General features: G+C 33.8%; 1 protein-coding gene across 1 annotated transcript; it reads left to right on the forward strand.

The window, feature by feature from the left end:
• Nucleotides 1-20,121: 20,121 nt before the first annotated feature.
• LOC131624353 (B-box domain protein 30-like) lies at nucleotides 20,122-20,787 on the forward strand. The gene has a single exon (XM_058895308.1). The coding sequence runs from the start codon at nucleotides 20,166-20,168 to the stop codon at nucleotides 20,568-20,570; it is 405 nt and encodes a 134-aa protein (XP_058751291.1). The 5' UTR covers nucleotides 20,122-20,165; the 3' UTR covers nucleotides 20,571-20,787.
• Nucleotides 20,788-21,632: the final 845 nt, after the last annotated feature.

A 21,632-nucleotide genomic window follows, 5' to 3' on the forward strand; every position in this document is an offset into this window, starting at 1 on the left:
GTCTATTACCCAACTCTTTGTTGCCTCAAAATGTGTTATCATTAGGGCACCAACATTCACATAACTTTCATCTTCTAAGGCAACTGTAATATGAACATATTCATTTTTATTCTTTCTCTTTGGACAATCCTTCTTGACGTGACATGTCTTATGAAAAATTAAGCATTTATACTTTTACTTATTAAACCTCTAGGACTTGTAATTATACCTAGATTTCTTTCTCTTTTGGTTTCTTCTTCTCATTCTCTTTTCCTTTGAACCATTCAAGTTTTCTCCCCTATCATCAACCTTCAACTCTTTCATCTTTGTTAACTTCGTGATTCTTAGAGGTGATTAGACATCCTCCAATATGATAGTGCATTCTTTACTCTATTTTCTTTCGCACGCAACCTATAAAGCAAAGTCTTAGCTATATGCAATTATTCAAACATGACCTAAATTTCCGTCGTGAGAATCTCTCTTATAACTTTCCTTAAAAATTTATCTCTAGAGCATAAGATAATGAAATAATAAAATAAATTATAGTTTCTCTCTAGTCGATATTAAGGGTTTGATTAATCTTTTGTACTAACAAATTTAACATAGTGAGAGAGAAAGAAAACCTACCAACATGAGGGGTAGTATCATAGTACCGTGGGAGGGGCACGGATAAGGACCCTTCAGTGTCTGGTTTTGGACCATTGTTCAAGCAACTCCTCTACTATTTGTGCTCACCACAAGCTCCAAAACAAACATTGACACGTATGTACTAATCCTAATCATTTGATCCTTGCATATTGGTCCACAAGTTTTGTCTTGCATTGTTGAATGCCATAAGGAAAAAAAAATACCAACCTCTAAGATAAAACCACCTACTTAGTCAGAGTGTAAAACCCACAGAATTCATTGGTATAGTGCTGGGTTGTTTCCGATCAAATAAAAACTAGTAATATTTGGCAAATTTTGGTGCATGTACGAAAATTTTGGTTCAGTAGCATAGTGACAGAATTTAGTGCATGATGGTCAATGAGGCAACCAGATGAGAAATTGTAACACCTAACCTTCAGAATGTCAGCAATGAATGATGATAATATATTCAATTGTATTCTCAATTAATCCAGAAGGAAAATCTCATGACCACTTAGGATGAAATTTATTATGATGCTATTATTGTTTGTCGATGAGTTTTGCACTAGTTGTAAATGTGATTATCAAAAAGTTAGTCACAAATGCAATTTCAAAATGTATCATAGATAGTTACACTAATTAGTAAGGATGATAACACTTGTTCCCCTATTTTGGTTGAAGAAAAACTCATATTCATTTTTTTTGGCACCAACCTTTAAATGGATATTTAAGTATTAATACCAGTAGTTGTTATCTATTTTAAATAAAATAAAAAAATAAATTATAAAATATTATATAATTTTATGTTTTTAACAATATTAAAAAAATTAAATACTTTATTGTTAAATTATGAAATAAATAGACATTTATATTAATATGCATAATAGTTTAGTAGTAAAGTATTTTTTAAAATTAAGACACAAATATTTGTTTATAAATTTTTAGGCATAAAAAAATAATATATATATATATATATATATATATATATATATATATATATATATATATATATATATATATATATATATATATATATATATATATATATATATATATATATATATATATATATATATGCAAAAATGAGGCGGATTGAGTACTAAGGTATATGTATTTACACTCATACCTGTTTATTTTATTGAATAATTATTCACGCTTACTCTTGTATTTATTATCAATGCTTTTATCTTACTTAATGTAAGTTTTGATGAAGTATGTCTTGAAACCTTATGTGATGAAGAGGAAGGAAGCATGTTTTGAGATTGCAGAAACTAAAAAATAGCTTGGAAGTCGGCGGAGGCCAATGGCGAGTCGGTAGGCATGGCAACGGGGCGGGTCGGGGACGATTTTTACCTCCCCCAAACCTGAATCCCTAATCAATTCTTGTTTCCCGCCCAAACCCAAACGGGGATGGAGAATTAAAACCCAAACCTGTCCCAAACAGGTTCGAGTTGGGTTCGGGTATCTCCACCCCGCCACCATCTATTTTGTAAAATCAATTTTTTTAATAAAAAAATTTACTTTTTCAAAAATCAAATTACATTATTAATAACAAAATAAAACAATCTAAAAAAATTTCACACATACAAAACATCAGCCACATATTTAATAATATAAATTATGAAATATAAATAATAATGTACATATTGAAATAAACGAGGCAGGTTCGGGGACGAGTTTAAGGTGGGTACTAGTGTCTCCATTACCCGACCCGTCCCCATATTTTAAAATCAAGAAAAACCCAAACTCGAACCTAAACTCAGTCAAAGCGGGTTTTCCCCGTCAACTTCGGGGCGGGTTCGGGTGGGTACCCGCGAGTTTGGGTTTTATTGCAATGCCTAAGAGTCGGCGCAGTGACGGAGCTGAAGTGACAGGTCTGATTATCGCGGAGCAGCGGTGGACGCCGAGTCAATTTCGGTGGGCAATTTGGGTCGTAGAGTATTAGATCCTGTCTAGGCAGTATTAGTGTATCGAGCTTGGCTGTTTGAGCTTGTGGATCAGTTTGTTAATAATTGAGTTTTGGGTCCATTAAGTATGCGTTAGATTTCAGGAGTTATAAATACGTAACTCCATCATTTTTGTATTTACAACCTTCAGAACTTTATAGCTCAAGACAGATAGAATAGTTTGGAAATCCTAGTGGTAGTCTTAGTAAGGCAAGGGTAAATTCTTACGAGTGTGCTCTTAGAATTTGAGAAACCTTTATATATATATATATATATATATATATGTATATATATATATATATATATATATATATATATATATATATATGTTGTGAATTCAATGCCAAGAACAAAGTATAAAACAAGGAAGAATAAAGGACAAGGAAGAAGAGGAACACAAGAATTTGTTATAACTGCTATTCTTTCACTTTCTCTTAAAACAAGATTACAAGTTTACAAGAATAACAAATAACCTCTCTCACCCTAAATTAGGATTTGCAGCTTAGCAATGATGAGAGACTAGTATGCTATTTATAATAAAACCTAACATACTAACTAATGGGCTTTTTCAGCAAGGCCCATTACACAAGCTAACTTAATACACAAACTAACTTAACAAATTAGGGTTTAAACACTAAAACCTAATTTAACATGCTAACAACTCTAGCATCTTCGACATCTGCATGCTAGACCCATCTTCGACTACAGCATGCACACTTCGACACCAGCATGTGAACAATCCTTCGACTTCATGCTTAACTCTGTCGAACTGTCGAACCAAGAAGCTACCCTTCGACAATACTAGAGTTCGATCCAATATCTCACAAATCTCCACCTTGGACCTAACTCTACAACGTCAAGGAACAAACTAGCTTTCTTCATGCAGCTTTATCAACTGCATACAGTGGAAAAACTTGCAACTCGACAATGTCTTGGTGATCATATCAGCAGCATTGTCTTCAGTCGAAACCTTCAGCACTTGGACTTCTCCACGCTCGATTACTCCTCTGACGAAATGCAGCCTCACATCAATGTGCTTAGTTCGCTCATGATAGGCTGAATTCTTCGACAGGTGTATTGCACTTTGACTATCACATTTAACAGTGATACCTCGAACTCGAAGTTTCAGCTCCTTTGCAAAACCTTCAAGCCACAATGCTTCTTTCACAGCTTCAGTTAGGGCAATATACTCCGCTTCAGTGGTTGATAGAGCAACAACCTTCTGAAGTGTTGCTTTCCAACTAATTGCAGTGCCAAACATAGTGAAAACATATCCAGAAATAGATTTTCTGGAATCCATACAACCTGCATAATCAGAGTCGACATATCCTTCTATTACTGCTTTACTATCTTCACCCAAGGCTCCACCATAAATTAGGACTCTATTCAGAGACCCATTTATGTACCTTAAAATCCACTTCAATGCTTGCCAGTGAGCCTTTCCAGGATTCGCCATGTACCTGCTTACAAGACTGACTGCGTATGCTATGTCGGGTCTAGTACAGACCATAGCATACATCAAAGAACCAACTATATTAGCATATGGGATGCTATTCATATAGGCTCTTTCGACATCAGTACTGGGACACTGATCAATACTCAGCTTGAATTGAGGGTTTGTTGGAGTCACAACTGGCTTCGAATTCGACATACCAAACTTTTCAAGAATCTTCCGTAGATATGCCTCTTGAGATAGGCATAACTTCGACTTCTTTCTATCTCTTCGAATGTCAATTCCAAGAATCCTGGAAGCAGCTCCCAGATCCTTCATATCGAACTCCTTATTGAGTTCAGCCTTCACCCTCGTCACATCTTCAACATTGTTGCTTGCTATGAGAATATCATCCACATAAAGCAACAAAATAACAAATGAATTACCAGATCGAAATCTGAAGTAAACGCAGTGGTCGAACTGACTTCTAATGAAACTTATGCGTGCCATGAACTTGTCGAATCTCCTATTCCACTGTCGAGGAGATTGTTTCAGCCCATACAAAGATCTCTTTAACTCGCACACATAATCTTCCTTCCCCTTTTCGACATACCCTTCAGGTTGCCTCATCAGGATCGTTTCATCTAAATCACCATACAAGAACGCAGTCTTCACATCCATTTGTTCCAGTTCAAGATAGAACTGTGCCACCATGGCAAGCAACATTCGAATGGACCTATGCTTCACAACAGGAGAAAACACATCATTGAAGTCGACACCTTCTTTCTGAGTGAAACCCCTTGCAACTAACCTTGCCTTGTATCTTTTCGACGTCACTCCTTCAATTCCTTCCTTAACTTTGAAAATCCATTTACAGCTGACTAACCTTGCCCCAGCAGGTTTCTTGATCAGTTCCCAGGTATGATTATCATGAAGAGATTTTATCTCATCATCCATGGCCTTCAGCCATTCAGTCTTATTTCGACTCCTCATAACTTCCTTATAGTCTCTAGGTTCTTCGTCTAGAACCTCACTTGCAGAGATTAAGGCATAAGCTATAAGATCTGCATATCCAAGTCTTTGAGGTGGCTTGATGACTCTTCTCGACCTATCTCTCGACAATAGGTAGTCATCGTCAGTTTCCTCAACTTCAGCATCTTCTGCTTCTTCTTCGACTTCATCTGGGATATGCAATTCAGCATCAACATGCTCCACCTCAACAGGAATCTCTACCTGTTCCAGCTCTTCGTCCGATGTTTCTGTACTTCGACCAACATCATCAGTTTTCTTAAAAGCCATTTCAGCTTCATTGAAAACTACATCTCGACTTGTGATACACCTCCTGTGACCTGGCTCTAGGCACCATAGCCTATAAGCTTTGACTCCTTCAGGGTATCCCATGAACATGCATTTCAGAGCTCTAGGTTCGACCTTGTCTTGCCTAATGTGAGCATAGGCTACGCAGCCAAATACTCTCAGTTTGTCGAGATCTGGTGGATGTCCCGACCAAACTTCTTCAGGTGTCTTCATATCTAACGCTGTCGAAGGACATCTGTTTATCAGATATGTTGCTGTCGAAACAGCCTCAGCCCAGAACACCTTTGTTAACCCCGCACTAGTCAACATGCATCTGACTCTCTCCAAAATAGTTCGATTAAACCTTTCAGCCAAACCATTTTGCTGTGGAGTACCTGCAGTAGTTCTATGCCTTGCAATACCAGAGGCAGCACAAAAGCTGTCGAATGCCTCATTGCAAAATTCAAGGCCATTGTCGGTTCTCAACCTCTTGACCTTTCTGCCAGTCTGATTTTCAACCAGAGTCTTCCAACTTTTGAAATTCTCAAAAGTTTCATCCTTAGTCTTCTGGATGAATACCCATAATTTTCTGGAATAATCATCTACTATGGATAGAAAATACCTTGCTCCTGAATGTGATGGACACCTTGCAGGCCCCCAAAGATCAGCATGGATGTAATCAAGGGATCCATGTGTTCTTTGTTTGCCTTTGTTGAACTTCACTCTGCAAGATTTTCCAAGTACACAGGGTTCACAAAACTTCAGCTTTTCGACTTTGTCTCCACCAAGCAGATTTTGTTTCCCTAATTCGACCAGACCCCTTTCACTGACATGGCCCAATCTCATGTGCCAGATTTCTGTTTTCGACAAAGGTTTCGTGGATGCAACATTTGTCGAACCACTTACAACTTCAGCCTCAAGGGTATACAAGCCTTGTTTCTTCACGCCTCTCAAGACTTCCTTCGAACCCTTCATGACTCTTAGGATACTTTTCTCTCCTTGGAAAACATATCCTTTCTTGTCGAATTCACCAAGAGAAAGCAGATTTCTCTTCAAATCAGGAACATACCTGACTTCAGTCAACAACCTTATTGACTCATCATGGAGCTTGAATCTCACAGATCCAACACCTGCAATCTTGCAAGCCTTGTTGTTTCCCAGCAATACTGATCCACCATCTTGATCACATAATTCCTCGAACAAGTCTTTGTTTGGAGTCATGTGCCAAGTGCAACCTGAATCCATAATCCACTCCTTCTTAGAGTCACTGCTTGAAACCATAAGAACATCCGATGATTCGAAATCATCTTGAACAATGGCAGCGTTGCCATTATCCTTACCTCCATGATATTTCAAGCGTTCAGGGCACACCTTTCTTGTGTGACCCTCCTTTTTACAATGGTAGCATCGAATGCCAGATGCTTCGCCACTGTAAGTCTTCGACTGGCTTTTGCCTTTCTTCTTGTCGAACTTACCATCCTTTCGTAAGAGTTTTCCTTTAACGGCCAAACCTTCGCCAACAGTCGAAGGTTTATGCTCCTTTCGTTCATTCAAGTCCTTAGAGTACAAGGCTGATTGAACTTCTTCAAACGTCAGGGACTCCCTTCCATACAAGAGAGTTTCTTTGAAGTGAGAATGTGATCGAGGCAAAGAACACAATAGTAACAGCGCTTGATCTTCATCATCGATCTTCACATCAATATTTTCAAGATCAAGAATCAGCTTGTTGAACATATCCAACTGCTCAGCCAATAATTTGTCTTCAATCATCTTGAATGAATACAAAGCTTGCTTCAGGTAGAGTCGATTTACCAGCGATTTGGTCATATACAAACTTTCAAGTTTCACCCATAACCCTGATGCCGTCGTCTCCTTTGATACCTGCCGGAGAACCTTATCACCAAGGCTCAACAAAATTGCGCAGTGTGCTTTCTCGATCATATTCATCTTCTCCGCTGCCGTCAATTCTGCATTCATGGCTGCCTCTCCCTTCAACGCTTCCAAACAACCCTGCTGAACCAGTAGGGCTTTCATCTTCAAGCGCCACAGACCAAAATCATTCACTCCGGTGAACTTTTCAATCTCATACTTTGTTGAAGGCATCTTCTCCACGCTCACCGCACCAATTTGTTGTGAATTCAATGCCAAGAACAAAGTATAAAACAAGGAAGAATAAAGGACAAGGAAGAAGAGGAACACAAGAATTTGTTATAACTGCTATTCTTTCACTTTCTCTTAAAACAAGATTACAAGTTTACAAGAATAACAAATAACCTCTCTCACCCTAAATTAGGATTTGCAGCTTAGCAATGATGAGAGACTAGTATGCTATTTATAATAAAACCTAACATACTAACTAATGGGCTTTTTCAGCAAGGCCCATTACACAAGCCAACTTAATACACAAGCTAACTTAACAAATTAGGGTTTAAACACTAAAACCTAATTTAACATGCTAACAACTCTAGCATCTTCGACATCTGCATGCTAGACCAATCTTCGACTACAGCATGCACACTTCGACACCAGCATGTGAACAATCCTTCAACTTCATGCTTAACTCTGTCGAACTGTCGAACCAAGAAGCTACCCTTCGACAATACTAGAGTTCGATCCAATATCTCACAATATATATATTATATATATATATATATATATATATATAAGGAGGATTGAGAATCACTTCTAAACACCTTGAACTTTTGTGATTCATATATAGGGAGTCGAAGAGATTGGGAAATACTTGGGTAAAAAATAGAGTGTGTTCTTAGGAACTTGGGTGACTATTTTTTTGTAACGCATTTGTAATCTGTTGTAACAACTCTTGGAAGTATAGTAGATCAGTGAGATGTTCTCTCCCCCATAGTAGATCATTTGATTGAATTGGATAAGCAAGTTATTATGTTTCCTATCTTTTATCTTCTTCTGTCAAATTAAATTATTGTCTTATTACATAAAGAGTTATTTTTGTTGAATATCATTTGTTATGGTTGACATTGTTTATGTCCCCAAATATCAATTTTTTTGTGTGATTTAACCTTTCAATTTAATAACAAGTGGCACCTATTATGAGGTAAAGGGATTTTATTTACAAGTGAGCACCATGAGTTTTAAATGGCATATCAAGAGAATTTCTAGAGACAACAATTTTGGGTTGTGGGAAGTGAATATGCAACTAATTTTAATTCAAGAAAAGTGTATTGAAGCATCAAATCCTAACTCCTATTATAAGACTAATCACCTTATAAGGTAGTATGATAACTTCATATACTTCTTTTAGCAGGAGGATTTTTATGAACAAGCTCCCACCATTTAATGGTGAAAGGTTTACCATATGGAAAGCAAGAACGAAAAATGTTTTTAAAAGCTATTGATTTTGATTTGTGAGTATGTTCAAGATAGTTCAGTTTTTCCAACCCATTTCATTAATAATGAAGTAGTGGATAAATTGAGTAATTTATGGACAGTGAGAGAAAAATAAAAAGTATAACAAAGTTTTAAAGAAAAGTACTTGATGATAAGTGTGTTAAGAGCTAAATTATGTTTCGAACAGTATCATTTCTAAAGAACTGTGGGACACCTTTGAAATGGTCAATGAAGGTTCTACTTATATCAAAAGGAAAAGGATGAACACACTAGACAAATAATTTTATACACCAAATGAAAATGAAGAAAATTTTCAAAGATAGTTCTCAAGCATTAAAATTCTGGGCAAAGATTTCAAAAATTGTATTTCTAACGAGTATCTAGAATTTATAGATACAAACATTATTGACAATTTACAGAATAAATCAAGCAAAATAAAGATTATCAGGACACTCAGAGAGTTTATTAAATTACTCCAAAATGAGAATGATATCAAAGAGGAAAATTCGTAATCATATGAAGAATCATTTAAAGAATAATTAGAAGAATTACATGAATAACCAGATGAAGAATTATCTGTAAAATCATTTGAAAAATCAGATGAAGATGTAAATCTTTGTCTTAAAACCACATGTGATGATGATAATCATAATGACGATGATAGTGATTATGATTATGTTGATGACGACGACAACAATGATGATGATGATGCACTAACCACTCTTTTCTGTACGCAAATGATAGATCTAGGTGTTAAAGTTCGCATAGAAAGTGATGAGTTATAAAAATGCATTGTGACTTATAAGAATCATGAGAAATCTCTAGAAGATGAAAATGAAAGAATCATAGATGAATTGAATCAACTTAAGCAATGTGTTGTGAATTCTGTTAAATGTAAAACACATGATTCCTTGAAAATTGAGATTGATGATTTGTATGAAACCCTAACGAAGTTCACCAAATATAAAGATAATCATGATATGGTTATATCCAGTTAGAGAACTATCTATAATAAAGCTTGTTTAGATTATGAGCTTGAAATTAATGCAAAGAACTTTAATAGTATTTTCCTTATGAATAAGTCTTCTAAATATAATGTGTTTAAATGTAATTATTGCAAAAAAGTCATGGTTGTAATAATTATGATTCTCCGTCTCATTTTTATAAACAATATAATAAAAGAAAAATGAGAAATATGTTTGCTTCATATTATTCCAATTATCATAATTCTAGTTGGAAATCTAAATGCAAAATTCAATCCACTAATACGAACGAAATGTGTAACACTCCAGTTTTTATTTATTGAAATTGTTTGATTTAGTATAATTATTGTGTATTTATTTAATTATGGTGTAATATTAATTAAATGAATATGGGTGATGGGAGTATGTGACTTGGAGCTGAGAGTGTGGAGATTAATTAGAGGTTGGTAGAGTTTAATTAAAACTATTAGAGTTCATTTTATAATTAAAATAATAATATTTAATTATATTTATTTAATTTGATGGAAAAATAAAGGGTTTGGGAAAATATTGGGAATTATGAGAAGTGGAAGGGAGGAAGGAGTAAGAGAGTTAGGAGTTTGGGTCAGAATTATAATTATAATAAGATTTACCCTAATGATATAAATTAGGAGCATAACTTAAGTTTAGGAGTTTTTAGTTATCGGTACATAGAAAAAACAAGAATTTGAGAAAGAGAGGCTACAAGCTAGAAGATTATGAGGAGCGAAAAAGTTTAGGGATTGAGAGAGACGAAGATTCATTAAACCAAAATTTATACTGCTAGATACTAGGTAAGAGGGAGAATTGATTCAATAACGGGTATATGCATGAGGGACAAAATGAGGAGTCCTTAACCTCCAATAGGACATTGGGCTTTGATTCAATTATGTAATTTGATAATAATTGATGATATGTGTTGTGATTGTTGATGAAATTCGTGCACTTTGAATGGTGATATTTTCTATTTCGATGTGTTAATATGTTATTCACCATTGATGAGTTTTGAAGCTTTTGGATAATTATGATTTTATGAAATAAGTGATTAAACATGTAAAAACTGTTGAATCAATCTACTTTAAGTGTATTATAACATGTATAATGTGTTTTGGATATGTTTTGGATGGTTGGAAGTGATTATGGGAGATTCGTTAAGTCTCCCTTATCAAAATCACATTTTGGTGTGGCTGAAGGCCGATGGCGGGTGCCATCGTCATGACGACCAAGCTGCCGTGGCCCTTGAGGCTATGACGGGCTTCATGCCCATAAGAAGTAACTTGTCATGAAGGCCAAGCTCGGTTTGTGGATCTGATCGTCACATAGGTGACATTTTGATGTTTTAAGGTCGGTGATGGGCGCCATGCAGATGGAGGGCAACCCGTCATGATACCAAGAAGGACGTAATTCACCCAACTTTTGGATTTAGCTTGCCGTTTTGATTCTTCGAATTTTGTTATGGTTGTTGGCCTACCTTTAGCTAATGTTTGATGATGTTTTGGTGTGACTTAATGATTAAAACTGAATTTAATTGGATTTATGATTTAATTGATGAATGATGAATATGTGTGAAGGTGGTGAAGATGTTGTATTGATTGTTGTGAGTGATGATATTGATATCCTGGTGCATTATCTTAATGGTCGGTGAATTATGTTGTTGTCATTGTGGGATAGTAGTTCGGGAGGGAAACTATTATTGTAGGGTCAATGCATGTTTGTTTATCGTTGGAAGGGGACTTTAAATATTATGTTGTTATTGCATTGATATGTATTGACGTGCATCATTATATCGTTGTTGTTGATGAAAGAGGAAAATTGCAATATGAGTAGGATGGATTGGTTACTTGTCTTGAATTCGGGTAGGGTGGATTCAGGGTGAACCCGGTTCCTGAGTGAACCAATTGTGGATGATATGGTATCACATGTATGTGGGCCTAATTGATGTTGTGAGTCTCATTGCATGATTTAAATGACGAATATGTGTTTATATTGAGTATGTTGATGGATTGGGTGTGAGAATGAAGTTATTGGAATATTGTGATGTATGTGTAGATGTATGTATTCTACCTCACAACTTATGTCGTTTAGCTTATTGATGTGAATTCTCACCCCATTTACTTTAATGTTATCCATCATGGACATCTTGTAGATAACCAGGATTAGAAATTGTTGTTGTAAGTGGAATATAACTCTTAGAGTTATTACAATTAGTTTATCGCTTTCTTAGTGGTTTAGTGCTCTGATTTGGTAACATTGGGAATGAGGCATTTTTATTATGTTTGAAGTTGATTACTCTGTTTCGCTGGATGTTTAATAATTTTTATGTTAAGTTGTTTTGAAGTGTTATCAGTTGGATGTTACAACTTCATTTGAATCATTTTATGAAAGTTAAGTCTTTATAAGACTAAGTTGAAGTTGTTATGTTTTATTACTGAATTTAATATGATTATGCTGCAATGATACCCTAAGTGAAGGTGAGCATGCAATCACATGTGTTGAATGTTGATTATATTTCCGCTGCATGTTTTCTAAATGTCTATGTTTTGTTGAAGGATAGTCGTTGGTGACACCTTAAATTGTCACGTAATCCTGTATATATAAGTTTTGGGGTTTTGGGTGTTACAAAATGACCCAAAAAGATTTGGGGACCAAAAGTGAAAATCAATTTTTTTGTAAGAATACTTTAAAACTCCATAGACTAATGATAGAATCATAAAAGATTGTTCAAAGCATTTATCCAAATACTTTGTGCCTATAGGGATATATGGTTCTAATTTAGAAATTTTTGGGAAGAATATCATTAAGGAAAAAACCAATTCTAAAATTGTCCCCCGTATCAAAAGAATTAGAGAATTGTAAAAGAAAATTAAATTTGGTTCCAAAAAGAACCAACAGGAAAAAGTCTTCTAAAGGTTAATTTTATTTGATAAAAGAGGCGAGTCACTTGGAAGAGAATGAATTCAAAAAAATATGGTTATTCTTCTAACAATTTCTTAATTATCACATCTTCATTATGATTATATTTTCTACTAATATTTTGTTAAAAATGAAATTTTGAGCAAAAGGGGGTCAGAAACCAAAAAGGAGAGGCTTCCAAAGCAATCTAGGTCCAAATTACTTTCCAAGCCCACAACAATCAAGGAGCTAAATTATTTTTCCTCTTAATCAATTAAACATAATGGTTAATTGATTTAGGCTATTTAAAATTCAAAGTTTATGTCATCTAATCGATTAACCTAAAGGTTAATTGATCAATTATAACCTAAAAAGCGGCCATCATTTCAAAAATCCAATCAGAAATCGGTAGACATTAAAGGCTTAATTGATTAAATAAGCCTTTAATCGATTAAAAGGAGTTTTATAAAAAAGCTAACCTTACTCTCATTCTCATTCTTCCCTATCCTCTTCTTCCACTTGCTTATTCTTCTTCTTCTTATTATTTTTCTTCTTTTTCTTCTTCTCCTTCTTCTTCTTGTTTTCTTGTATTAATTATTTTCAATTTGTGTGTTTTTTATCATCATTATAACCAAAAACATCACCCAATAGTATTTGTATTACTGGTGGTTCCTCCTCTCAAGCTTATGTCTTTAAAGAGTTCTCGACTCAAGAGAAAGAAAATACCGTTAACAAGAACTTTGTCAATTGTCAAATCATCCTAGATCATTTTATCGATGAGAGTTATTTTGAGAAATTTAAATTCTTCACCTCCTTTATTCAAGTGAATCTAATAAGTTTTGTTTGCGACAAACCACAAGAGATGTTTCTGAAAATGGTAAAAATGCTTTACGCAAATCTCCACTACAATAATGGAGTTATCACGACAGAGGTATGTAAGACTCAAATTTCTCTCTCCATTGAGGAATTTTTTTCTATTTGTGATTTACCCTACACTAACTCTCTCTACACTTATGAGGCTCCTAGTGACGTGGAAGATTTTAATTTTATCTCTTCTTGTTAATTACTTCTACTTTGACCCATTAATAGGTTTCATATTTCCTCTTACTGTAGGATTTGAGACTCTGAATGTTTGTCTCATTCACTATGTGGCTATATGTATGATAATCCCTAAGAAGGAAAACCTCGGGGAAGTGTAAAAAACGGAGGTGATGAAAACATGGTTACTAGCCATTGGGATTGAGACATATTGGGCTAGTGGGGTAATCCAACACACGTTCGAAAGCTGAAGAAACCGAAACACATGCTCACCATCATAACCAACCAAGTAACAATCACATGTTAGGATTATGAATCAAATGGCTTCCCAAATAGCTTTTCTGGCACACATCCTAGCTGACTCTGGAGTACCTATTCCTCCTAGTCTTCTGATGATGATAATTATGTATACATATAATAGCATTTTCTTGGTGTTGTTTTCTTTCGTTGTTGGCTTATTTTAATTTTGTTTCCTTCTTGTAATCATCTTATCTTCCTAATATATGAATGATATTTTGATTATGGTGATTTCTATATGCTTTTTATTTTTCTCTTTCTCGGTTATTTTACCGCCTTTTCCAATGTTTCCAAATTTGTATATATATTTTACTATAAAATGAGGTATTGTCTTCATTTCAAAATACACAAGAATTCTGATTTACTACTTCTTCTCTACTCTCCCATTGCTCCAAATATATTTATACACCTTTCATCTAAAATTTTAGTGCTGAGAAAGTAACTTATTAGTAGAAAATATTGTGTAACCGCTGCTGAGTTTTTTTTTATATGTAGGTTGTAAGCTGAACTTGGGATAAAAACTTGGTGTATGAAAGGTTATAGGTTGATCATGTGTTAAAATCTCTATGATAGTGGATAAAAAAATATAAAAGTGTAATTCTTGGGGATTGGACACAAACCTCTTGGTTTTAGGCCAAACTAGGATAAATTTGGTCTACTCCTTCCTTATCCATTTCCTTTTATGTTACCACTTTTGTTTTTTTTGCTATCTTCTTCTTATTCTACTCATTTCTTAAAATCAACTTCAAATTTTGCTTTAAATTGTTTAAGTTTTTGAAAACATTTTTTTTCCACAATTCACCCCCTCTTGTATTTGAAGTCACTTGGATAACATAAATTATGGTGATTGATAGAGGAACTAAGAGGTTAATTTAAAAGAAAACATGATAAATAAAGATGGCCATGACAAGTAGTTCAAGAGTAAAGATGTTGGAAGTTATTAGAGAGGTTAGTACAAAATCAACAGATTTTGTGTTGTACATGTTTTTTTTCATTGTAAGTAATAATTAGTAATTAGTTGTTTTATGTCTTTGCCATATTTAGAATTAGCATTTAAGGGAAGAATAATTGCTCATATTCTCAGGGCAGATCAGTGCTTATTGGTCTGTACATTGTATTCTATGAATACCCTTTATGTATTAATTACTAAAAAAAATCAAGGAAATAGATATTGTTTATTCATTTATGGTATCAGTTGCAAGAAGAATTCCTTAGGTTTTTTTTCTTATGTTTTTTATTTCTTCATTTTTTCCATCCCACATTATGTTTGATCATTGTTCATATCACAACAATTCAGCTGAACGATTCTAATTATTTTTGCTGGTTATAGTCTGTCCGTTTGTATCTCAGAGGGGAGAGGAAAAATTTGTTACATCACTGGAGATAAGAAACAACCAGACAAGGAAGGTGCAGACTATGATACTTGGGATGCTGAAAATTTCATGGTTATGATATGGTTAGTCAATGTCATGACTGAAGATCTTTGGGAAAATGTCTCTCAAATGTACTCTGATATGGACAACCAATCCCAGATTTATGAACTAATTCTCCAACTAGGAGAAATTCGGCAAGCTGAAGATTGTGTCACCAAATACTTCAATTGTCTCAAGCGTGTTTGGCAAGATCTATATATGTTCAATGTATATGAGTGGAAGTCACCCGAGGACTACAAGCACTACAAGAAAATGGTGGATGTTAGTCGTGTCTTCAATTTTCTTGCAGGTCTAAATATTGTGTTTGATGAGGTTCTTGGCCGAATTCTTGGCATAAATCCTATCCCTCCAATTGGTGAAGTATTTGCTGAAGTACGTCGCAAATAGAGTCATAGGAAAATGATGATTGGAAAAAAAGCAGTCATTGTCTCTCCACCACTCAAAGGATCTTCCTTGGCTATTCCTTAAGTCAATCGCAAATCTTTCCCTAATCCACATGGTAGTGACAAGAACATTTAGTATGCGACTGTCAAAATCGTCACACTAAGCAAAATTATTTCAAACTACATGGTAGGCCAAAAATAGAAAGACTGTTGGAACTGGGGCACAAATAGTTAAGAATTCTTAGGCACTTTCTGCCCAAAACCACTCCAACCCTTGGATAATAGATTCAGAGGCATCTGAACATATGACCAATTCCTCTCATTTATTCAGTTCTTATTTGAATAGTTTCGTGTATGAAAAAGTAAGGATAGGTGATGGTAGTTATTCTAGTATTGCAGGAAAAGGTAGCTTTAAATTTCAGAGCAAATTACTTTGCAATCTGTTTTACATGTTCCTATTTTTTTTCAATCTTCTATTTGTTCATAAGTTATCTAGGAAACTAATTGTTCTATAATTTTCATTCTCCAACTTGTGTTTTTCAGGACCAGAACTTGGGGAAGATGATTGGAACTGCTAGAGAAATGAATGGACTGTACTACTTTGATGAAACTCCTATTGGTAATACAATAGTTTTTGGTTTAAACAGTTCAAGTTTTTCTCCTGTTTCAAATCAAGTTATGTTATGACATAAAATATTAGGTCATCATAGTTTTCCTTATCTTAAGTATTTGTTTCCTAAATTTTCCAAAGAAATAATTTCATCACAATTTCATTGTGTAACTTGTCACTTAGCTAAAGATCATCGTGTGTCTTTTAACTTTATAAGAGAGCAAGTTATGAATGGAGTTCGTGAAGTTTTATATTGTCCAACATAATTATAGTTAGTTGATGAATTTATATAAACATTAAAGATAAAAAGATTTGGTTCTTAAGAGAACAATTATGATTGATGTATATTTAGGTATAAGAATTAATAATGGCGTGTTATATGTTAATCCATATAAAGGTTGTTAAGTGATTATAATTAGCGGTTTAACAACTAAATAACTAAGTTAGTTAGTTGGATTGGTTATTTGACCAACAAACTATATAAAGTCATTGTAATCTTTCAATTTTAACTCAATAAAATCAAGGCTTAAATATGTTTATGGTCCTCCTAAATGTCTCATATTTCACTTTTAGTCATTCAAAATATTTTTTTTTTTAAAAATGGTCCTCCTAAAAAATTTCATCTGCATTTTTTATCTCTCTTGCTGAAACAGTCGCTAAAACTGTCGCTAATTCAGTCAATAATTAGAAAAGAGTCGCTAAAACTGTGACTAATTTTATGGCTAAGTTAAAGGAGAGACCCAACATGTGGATGAAAATTTTAGGAGGACCGTTATTTAAAGAAAATATTTTAAATGACTAAAAATAAAATATGAGATATTTAGAAGGACTACAAACATATTTAACCCAAAAATCAATTCACTTCCAACACCATTATTCACCCTTTCCATTGCATATGTATTAATTCTTGTTGCATGGTAGGAAACAGAATTGCACTAACATTAAATATATTTCAATAATAAATTTTTCCACTATATAAGATAATTTGATTTTAACAAGAATTATAGAAAATGGGGATCATGTTTATGTTGAAAGAAACATAGAACCAACTTGTTTGACTCCAAGTCATAAACAACTAATTTTTTTCTCCTCTCCTCTCCTCTCCTCTCCTCTCTCTCTCTCTCTCTCTCTCTCTCTCTCTCTCTGTCTCTCTCTCTCTCTCTCTCTCTCTCTCTCTCTCTCTCTCTCTCTCTCTCTCTCTCTCTGTCTTGGTCAACTTTCTCCACGTAGGAGTGAGAAAACAAAATCCAATGGATGAAAACATAAAAACAACAGGTGGAATGGTTTCAATAGTACCAAGTTGCCCCAAACATTACATATGAATTTATGTCTTTTTGTTTCTTTTCATTTTGGCCTCAAAATTTATCTATATATAACAATTGAGATACTTGGGATGTTGAAAATTTTATGGTCATGAAATGGTTAGTCAATTTCATGACTGAAGAGATGGGTTCAAACTAAGTCTGTTATACTACAACAAAAGATCTTTGGTGAAATTCCTCTAAAATGTACTCTGATTTGGACAACCTATCCTAAATTTATGAACTAACTCTCCAACTAGGAGAAATTCGGCAAGTTGAAGATTGTGTCACCAAATACTTCAATTGTCTCAAGCGTATTTGGCAAGATCTAGATCTGTTCAATATATATGAGTGGAAGTCACCCGAGGACTACAAGCACTACAAGAAGATGGTGGATGTTATTTGTGTCTTCAAGTTTCTTGCAGGTATAAATATTGAGTTTGATGAGGTTCCTGGCCAAATTCTTGGCAGAAATCCTATCCCTCCAATTGGTGAAGTATTTGCTGAAGTACGTCGCAAATAGAGTCATAGGCAAGTGATGCTTGGAAAAAAAAGCCCTCCACCAGTCGAAGGATCTGCCTTGGCTATTCCTTAAGTTAATCACAAATCTTTCCCTAATCCACATGGTGGTGACAAGAACATTTAGTTTGCAACTATTATGGTCAAAATTGTCACACTCGGCAAAATTATTTCAAACTACATGATAGGACAAACAATAGAAAGACTGGTAGGTTTGGTGACCGCCTACGTCTACAACCAATGAGGCCGGCTCATCTCCATTTACTAAGAAGAAGATGAATAACCTTTTTAAACTTTTAAAGCTTAATTCATCACCTAATGTTCCTGTTGGAACTGTAGCACAAATAAGTAAGAATTCTTGGGCACTTTCTGCCCAAAACCACTCCAACCCTTGGATAATAAATTCAGGGGCATCTGAACATATGACCAATTGATCTCATTTATTCATTTCCTATTTCGATAGTTCAGGGTATGAATAAGTAAGGATAGCTGATGGTAGTTATTCTAGTATTGTAGGCAAAGGTAGCATAAAAATTTCAGAGCAAATTACTTTGCAATCTGTTTTACATGTTCCTAAATTTTCTTGCAATCTTCTATCTGTTCATAAGTTATCTACGGATACTAATTGTTCTATAATTTTTCATTCTCCAACTTGTGTTTTTCAGGACCAGAACTTGGGGAAATGATTGGAACTGCTAGAGAAATGAATGAACTATACTACTTTGATAAAACTTTCCTTGGTAATACAATAGTTTTGGGTTTAAACAGTGCAAGTTTGCCTCCTATTTCAAATCAAGTTATGTTATGGCATAAAATATTAGGTCATCCTAGTTTTCCTTATCTTAAGTATTTGTTTCCTAAAGTTTCCAGAGAAATAAATTCATCACAATTTCATTGTGAAGCTTGTCACTTAGCTAAAGATCATCGTGTGTCTTTTAACTTTATAAGAGAGCAAGTTATGAATAGAGTTCTTTAAGTTTTATGTTGTCCAACATAATTGCAGTTAGTTGATGAATTTATATAAACATTGAAGATAAATAGATTTTATTCTTAAAGAGAACAATTATGATTGATCTATATTTAGGTATATAAATTAATAGTGGTGTGTTATATGTTAATCCATAAACACGTGTCCTAGGTTGTTAAGTGATTATAATTAGAGGTTTAACAACTAACTGACTAAGTTAGTTGGTTGGATTTGTTATTTGACCAACAAACTATATAAAATCATCGTAATCTTTCAATTTTAACTCCATAAAATCAAGGGTTAAATATGTTTCTGGTTCTCCTAAATATTTGATTTCATTTTTAGTCCTTCAAAATATTTCTTTCAAAGAATAGTCCTTTTAAAAATTTTCATCAGCATTTTTTATCCCTCTTGCTAAAACAGTCGCTAAAACCGTGGCTAATTAGAAAACAGTCGCTAAAATCGTGGCTAATTTTGATGCTAAGTTAAATGAGAGACCAAAAGTGTGGATGAAAATTTTAGAAACATCATTCTTTAAAGAAAATATTTTAAAAAACTAAAAGTGAAATATAAGATATTTAGAGAACTACGAACATGTTTAACCCTAAAATCAATTCACTTTGAACACCATTATTTAACCATGGATATGTATTAATTTTGCTTGCATGGTAAGAAACAAAATGTTGCACTAACATTAAATATCTTTCAATAATTAATTTCTTCACTATATAAGATAATTTGATTTTACCAAGAATTATGGATAATGGGGATCATCATTATGTTGAAAGAAACATAGAACCAACTTGTTTGACTCCAAGTCATAAACAAGTTTTTTTTCTTCTCTCTCTTTCTTGGTCAACTTTCTCCACATAGGAAAGAGAAAACAAAATCCAATGGATGAAAACATAAAAACAACAGGTGGAATGGTTTCAATAGTACCAAGTTGTCCACAACATTACATATGAATTAATGTCTTTTTGTTTCTTTTCATTTTGGCCTCAAAATTTATCTATATATAACAATTGAGATACTTTGTCTCAAACAAGAAAAACACAACATTTTTTTTAAGGTTTATGAAATGATGAAGAAAAAATGTGAACTCTGCAAAAGTCCAGCAAAGTTGTTCTGTGAATCAGATCAAGCAAGTCTTTGTTGGGAATGTGATACTAGGGTTCACACTGCAAATTTCATAGTCACAAAACATCAAAGGTTTCTTCTTTGTCATATTTGTCAATCCTTAACTGCTTGGCATGGAACTGGACCCAAGTTTGTTCCAACCATGTCTCTTTGTGACTATTGTGTTTCTCTTACCAACAATAACAATGATCATCGAGACGACGACAACGACGACAACGATGACGACGACGACGACGAAGATACCGATGAAGATGATGATGATGAAGAAAATCAAGTTGTTCCATGGAAATCTACACCTCCTCCACCAGTTTCTTCTTGTTCTTCAAATAGTGCAACTACATATTAACTAGAAAAATAAATAAATATTTTGTTCTTCTATGTACTAAATTTGAGGTTTTTGTTTTAGATTCATAGGTTTGTAACAAAATTAGTTTCTAGTTTATGTGTTGTAATAATAATAATGATCATAATTTTGTAGTAAATGCTTTAGTTTAATACTAAAAATGGTGTCTCTTAGATTATGCTTGAACAGTTTTTGTGATTTTTCAATGACAGAGAAACTACTATTGATGGTTTTGATTTTACTTGATTTGTGTGAATTATGAAAGATTTTGTTTGATTTTGAGATTAAAGGATAGCAACCTTTTAATTAATTAGTGTGATTTACCAATAAAATGAGGTTTTGAACCTGAGATTAGGGAAGTGGGTCCAACTAAAAAAAAAAAAAATTCGACATTACCACGTGCCTTCCATAAGCATATTTTAGTATTCAAATTGCAAGTTGAGAATGTACATTGTATAAAGCAAGAAATGTTAAATTAAATTTATGGGCGTATGCAAACATAATGGAATTGTCTAATCTAGCTATTCAGAGAGTCTGAATACCGTCCGATGTGTCAATCAAATAAATATTCAGGTATAAGATATCTCGACATTAAATGCGGATAATCTATTTAATAAATGTGAGTCACTCACATCACTAATTTTGATCTACATTATGATCCATTTCTTCTCTTCCACTGAGCCTAATCAGACTTGATACCATTTATTAGAAAGTTCGCAGAGCGATGCGAAAGTGTCAATGAAATAAACCTCGAAGATCCAATAGACATGGATATTATATATCTACCCAAAACTTTAAGGTATTTGGAATATATGTCTTTTCTCTTGTAAATCTAAAATTTCTTCTATTTCTAATCGATGTGAGACTTAATCACTCACTCTTAAATCGCTACACTAACTAAATTGAAGCAAACTTAATGTTTGATTAATAAATCGAACTAGGTTGTACAAACAACTTTAAAACTTAACCAAATAATAAATAAATTGAATCAAACCGAAACCTAATCAAAATTAAAATTAAAAAATATTGAAAATAGGTTTTAAATTTGTTATTAAAAAAATTGAC

Source organism: Vicia villosa, linkage group LG1 (assembly GCF_029867415.1).
Source record: "Vicia villosa cultivar HV-30 ecotype Madison, WI linkage group LG1, Vvil1.0, whole genome shotgun sequence".
Classification (NCBI taxonomy): domain Eukaryota; kingdom Viridiplantae; phylum Streptophyta; class Magnoliopsida; order Fabales; family Fabaceae; genus Vicia; species Vicia villosa.

Coding starts and splice junctions, on each gene's coding strand:
- LOC131624353 (XM_058895308.1), top strand. CDS start 20,166: ATGATGAAGAAAAAATGTGAACTCTGCAAAAGTCCAGCAAAGTTGTTC.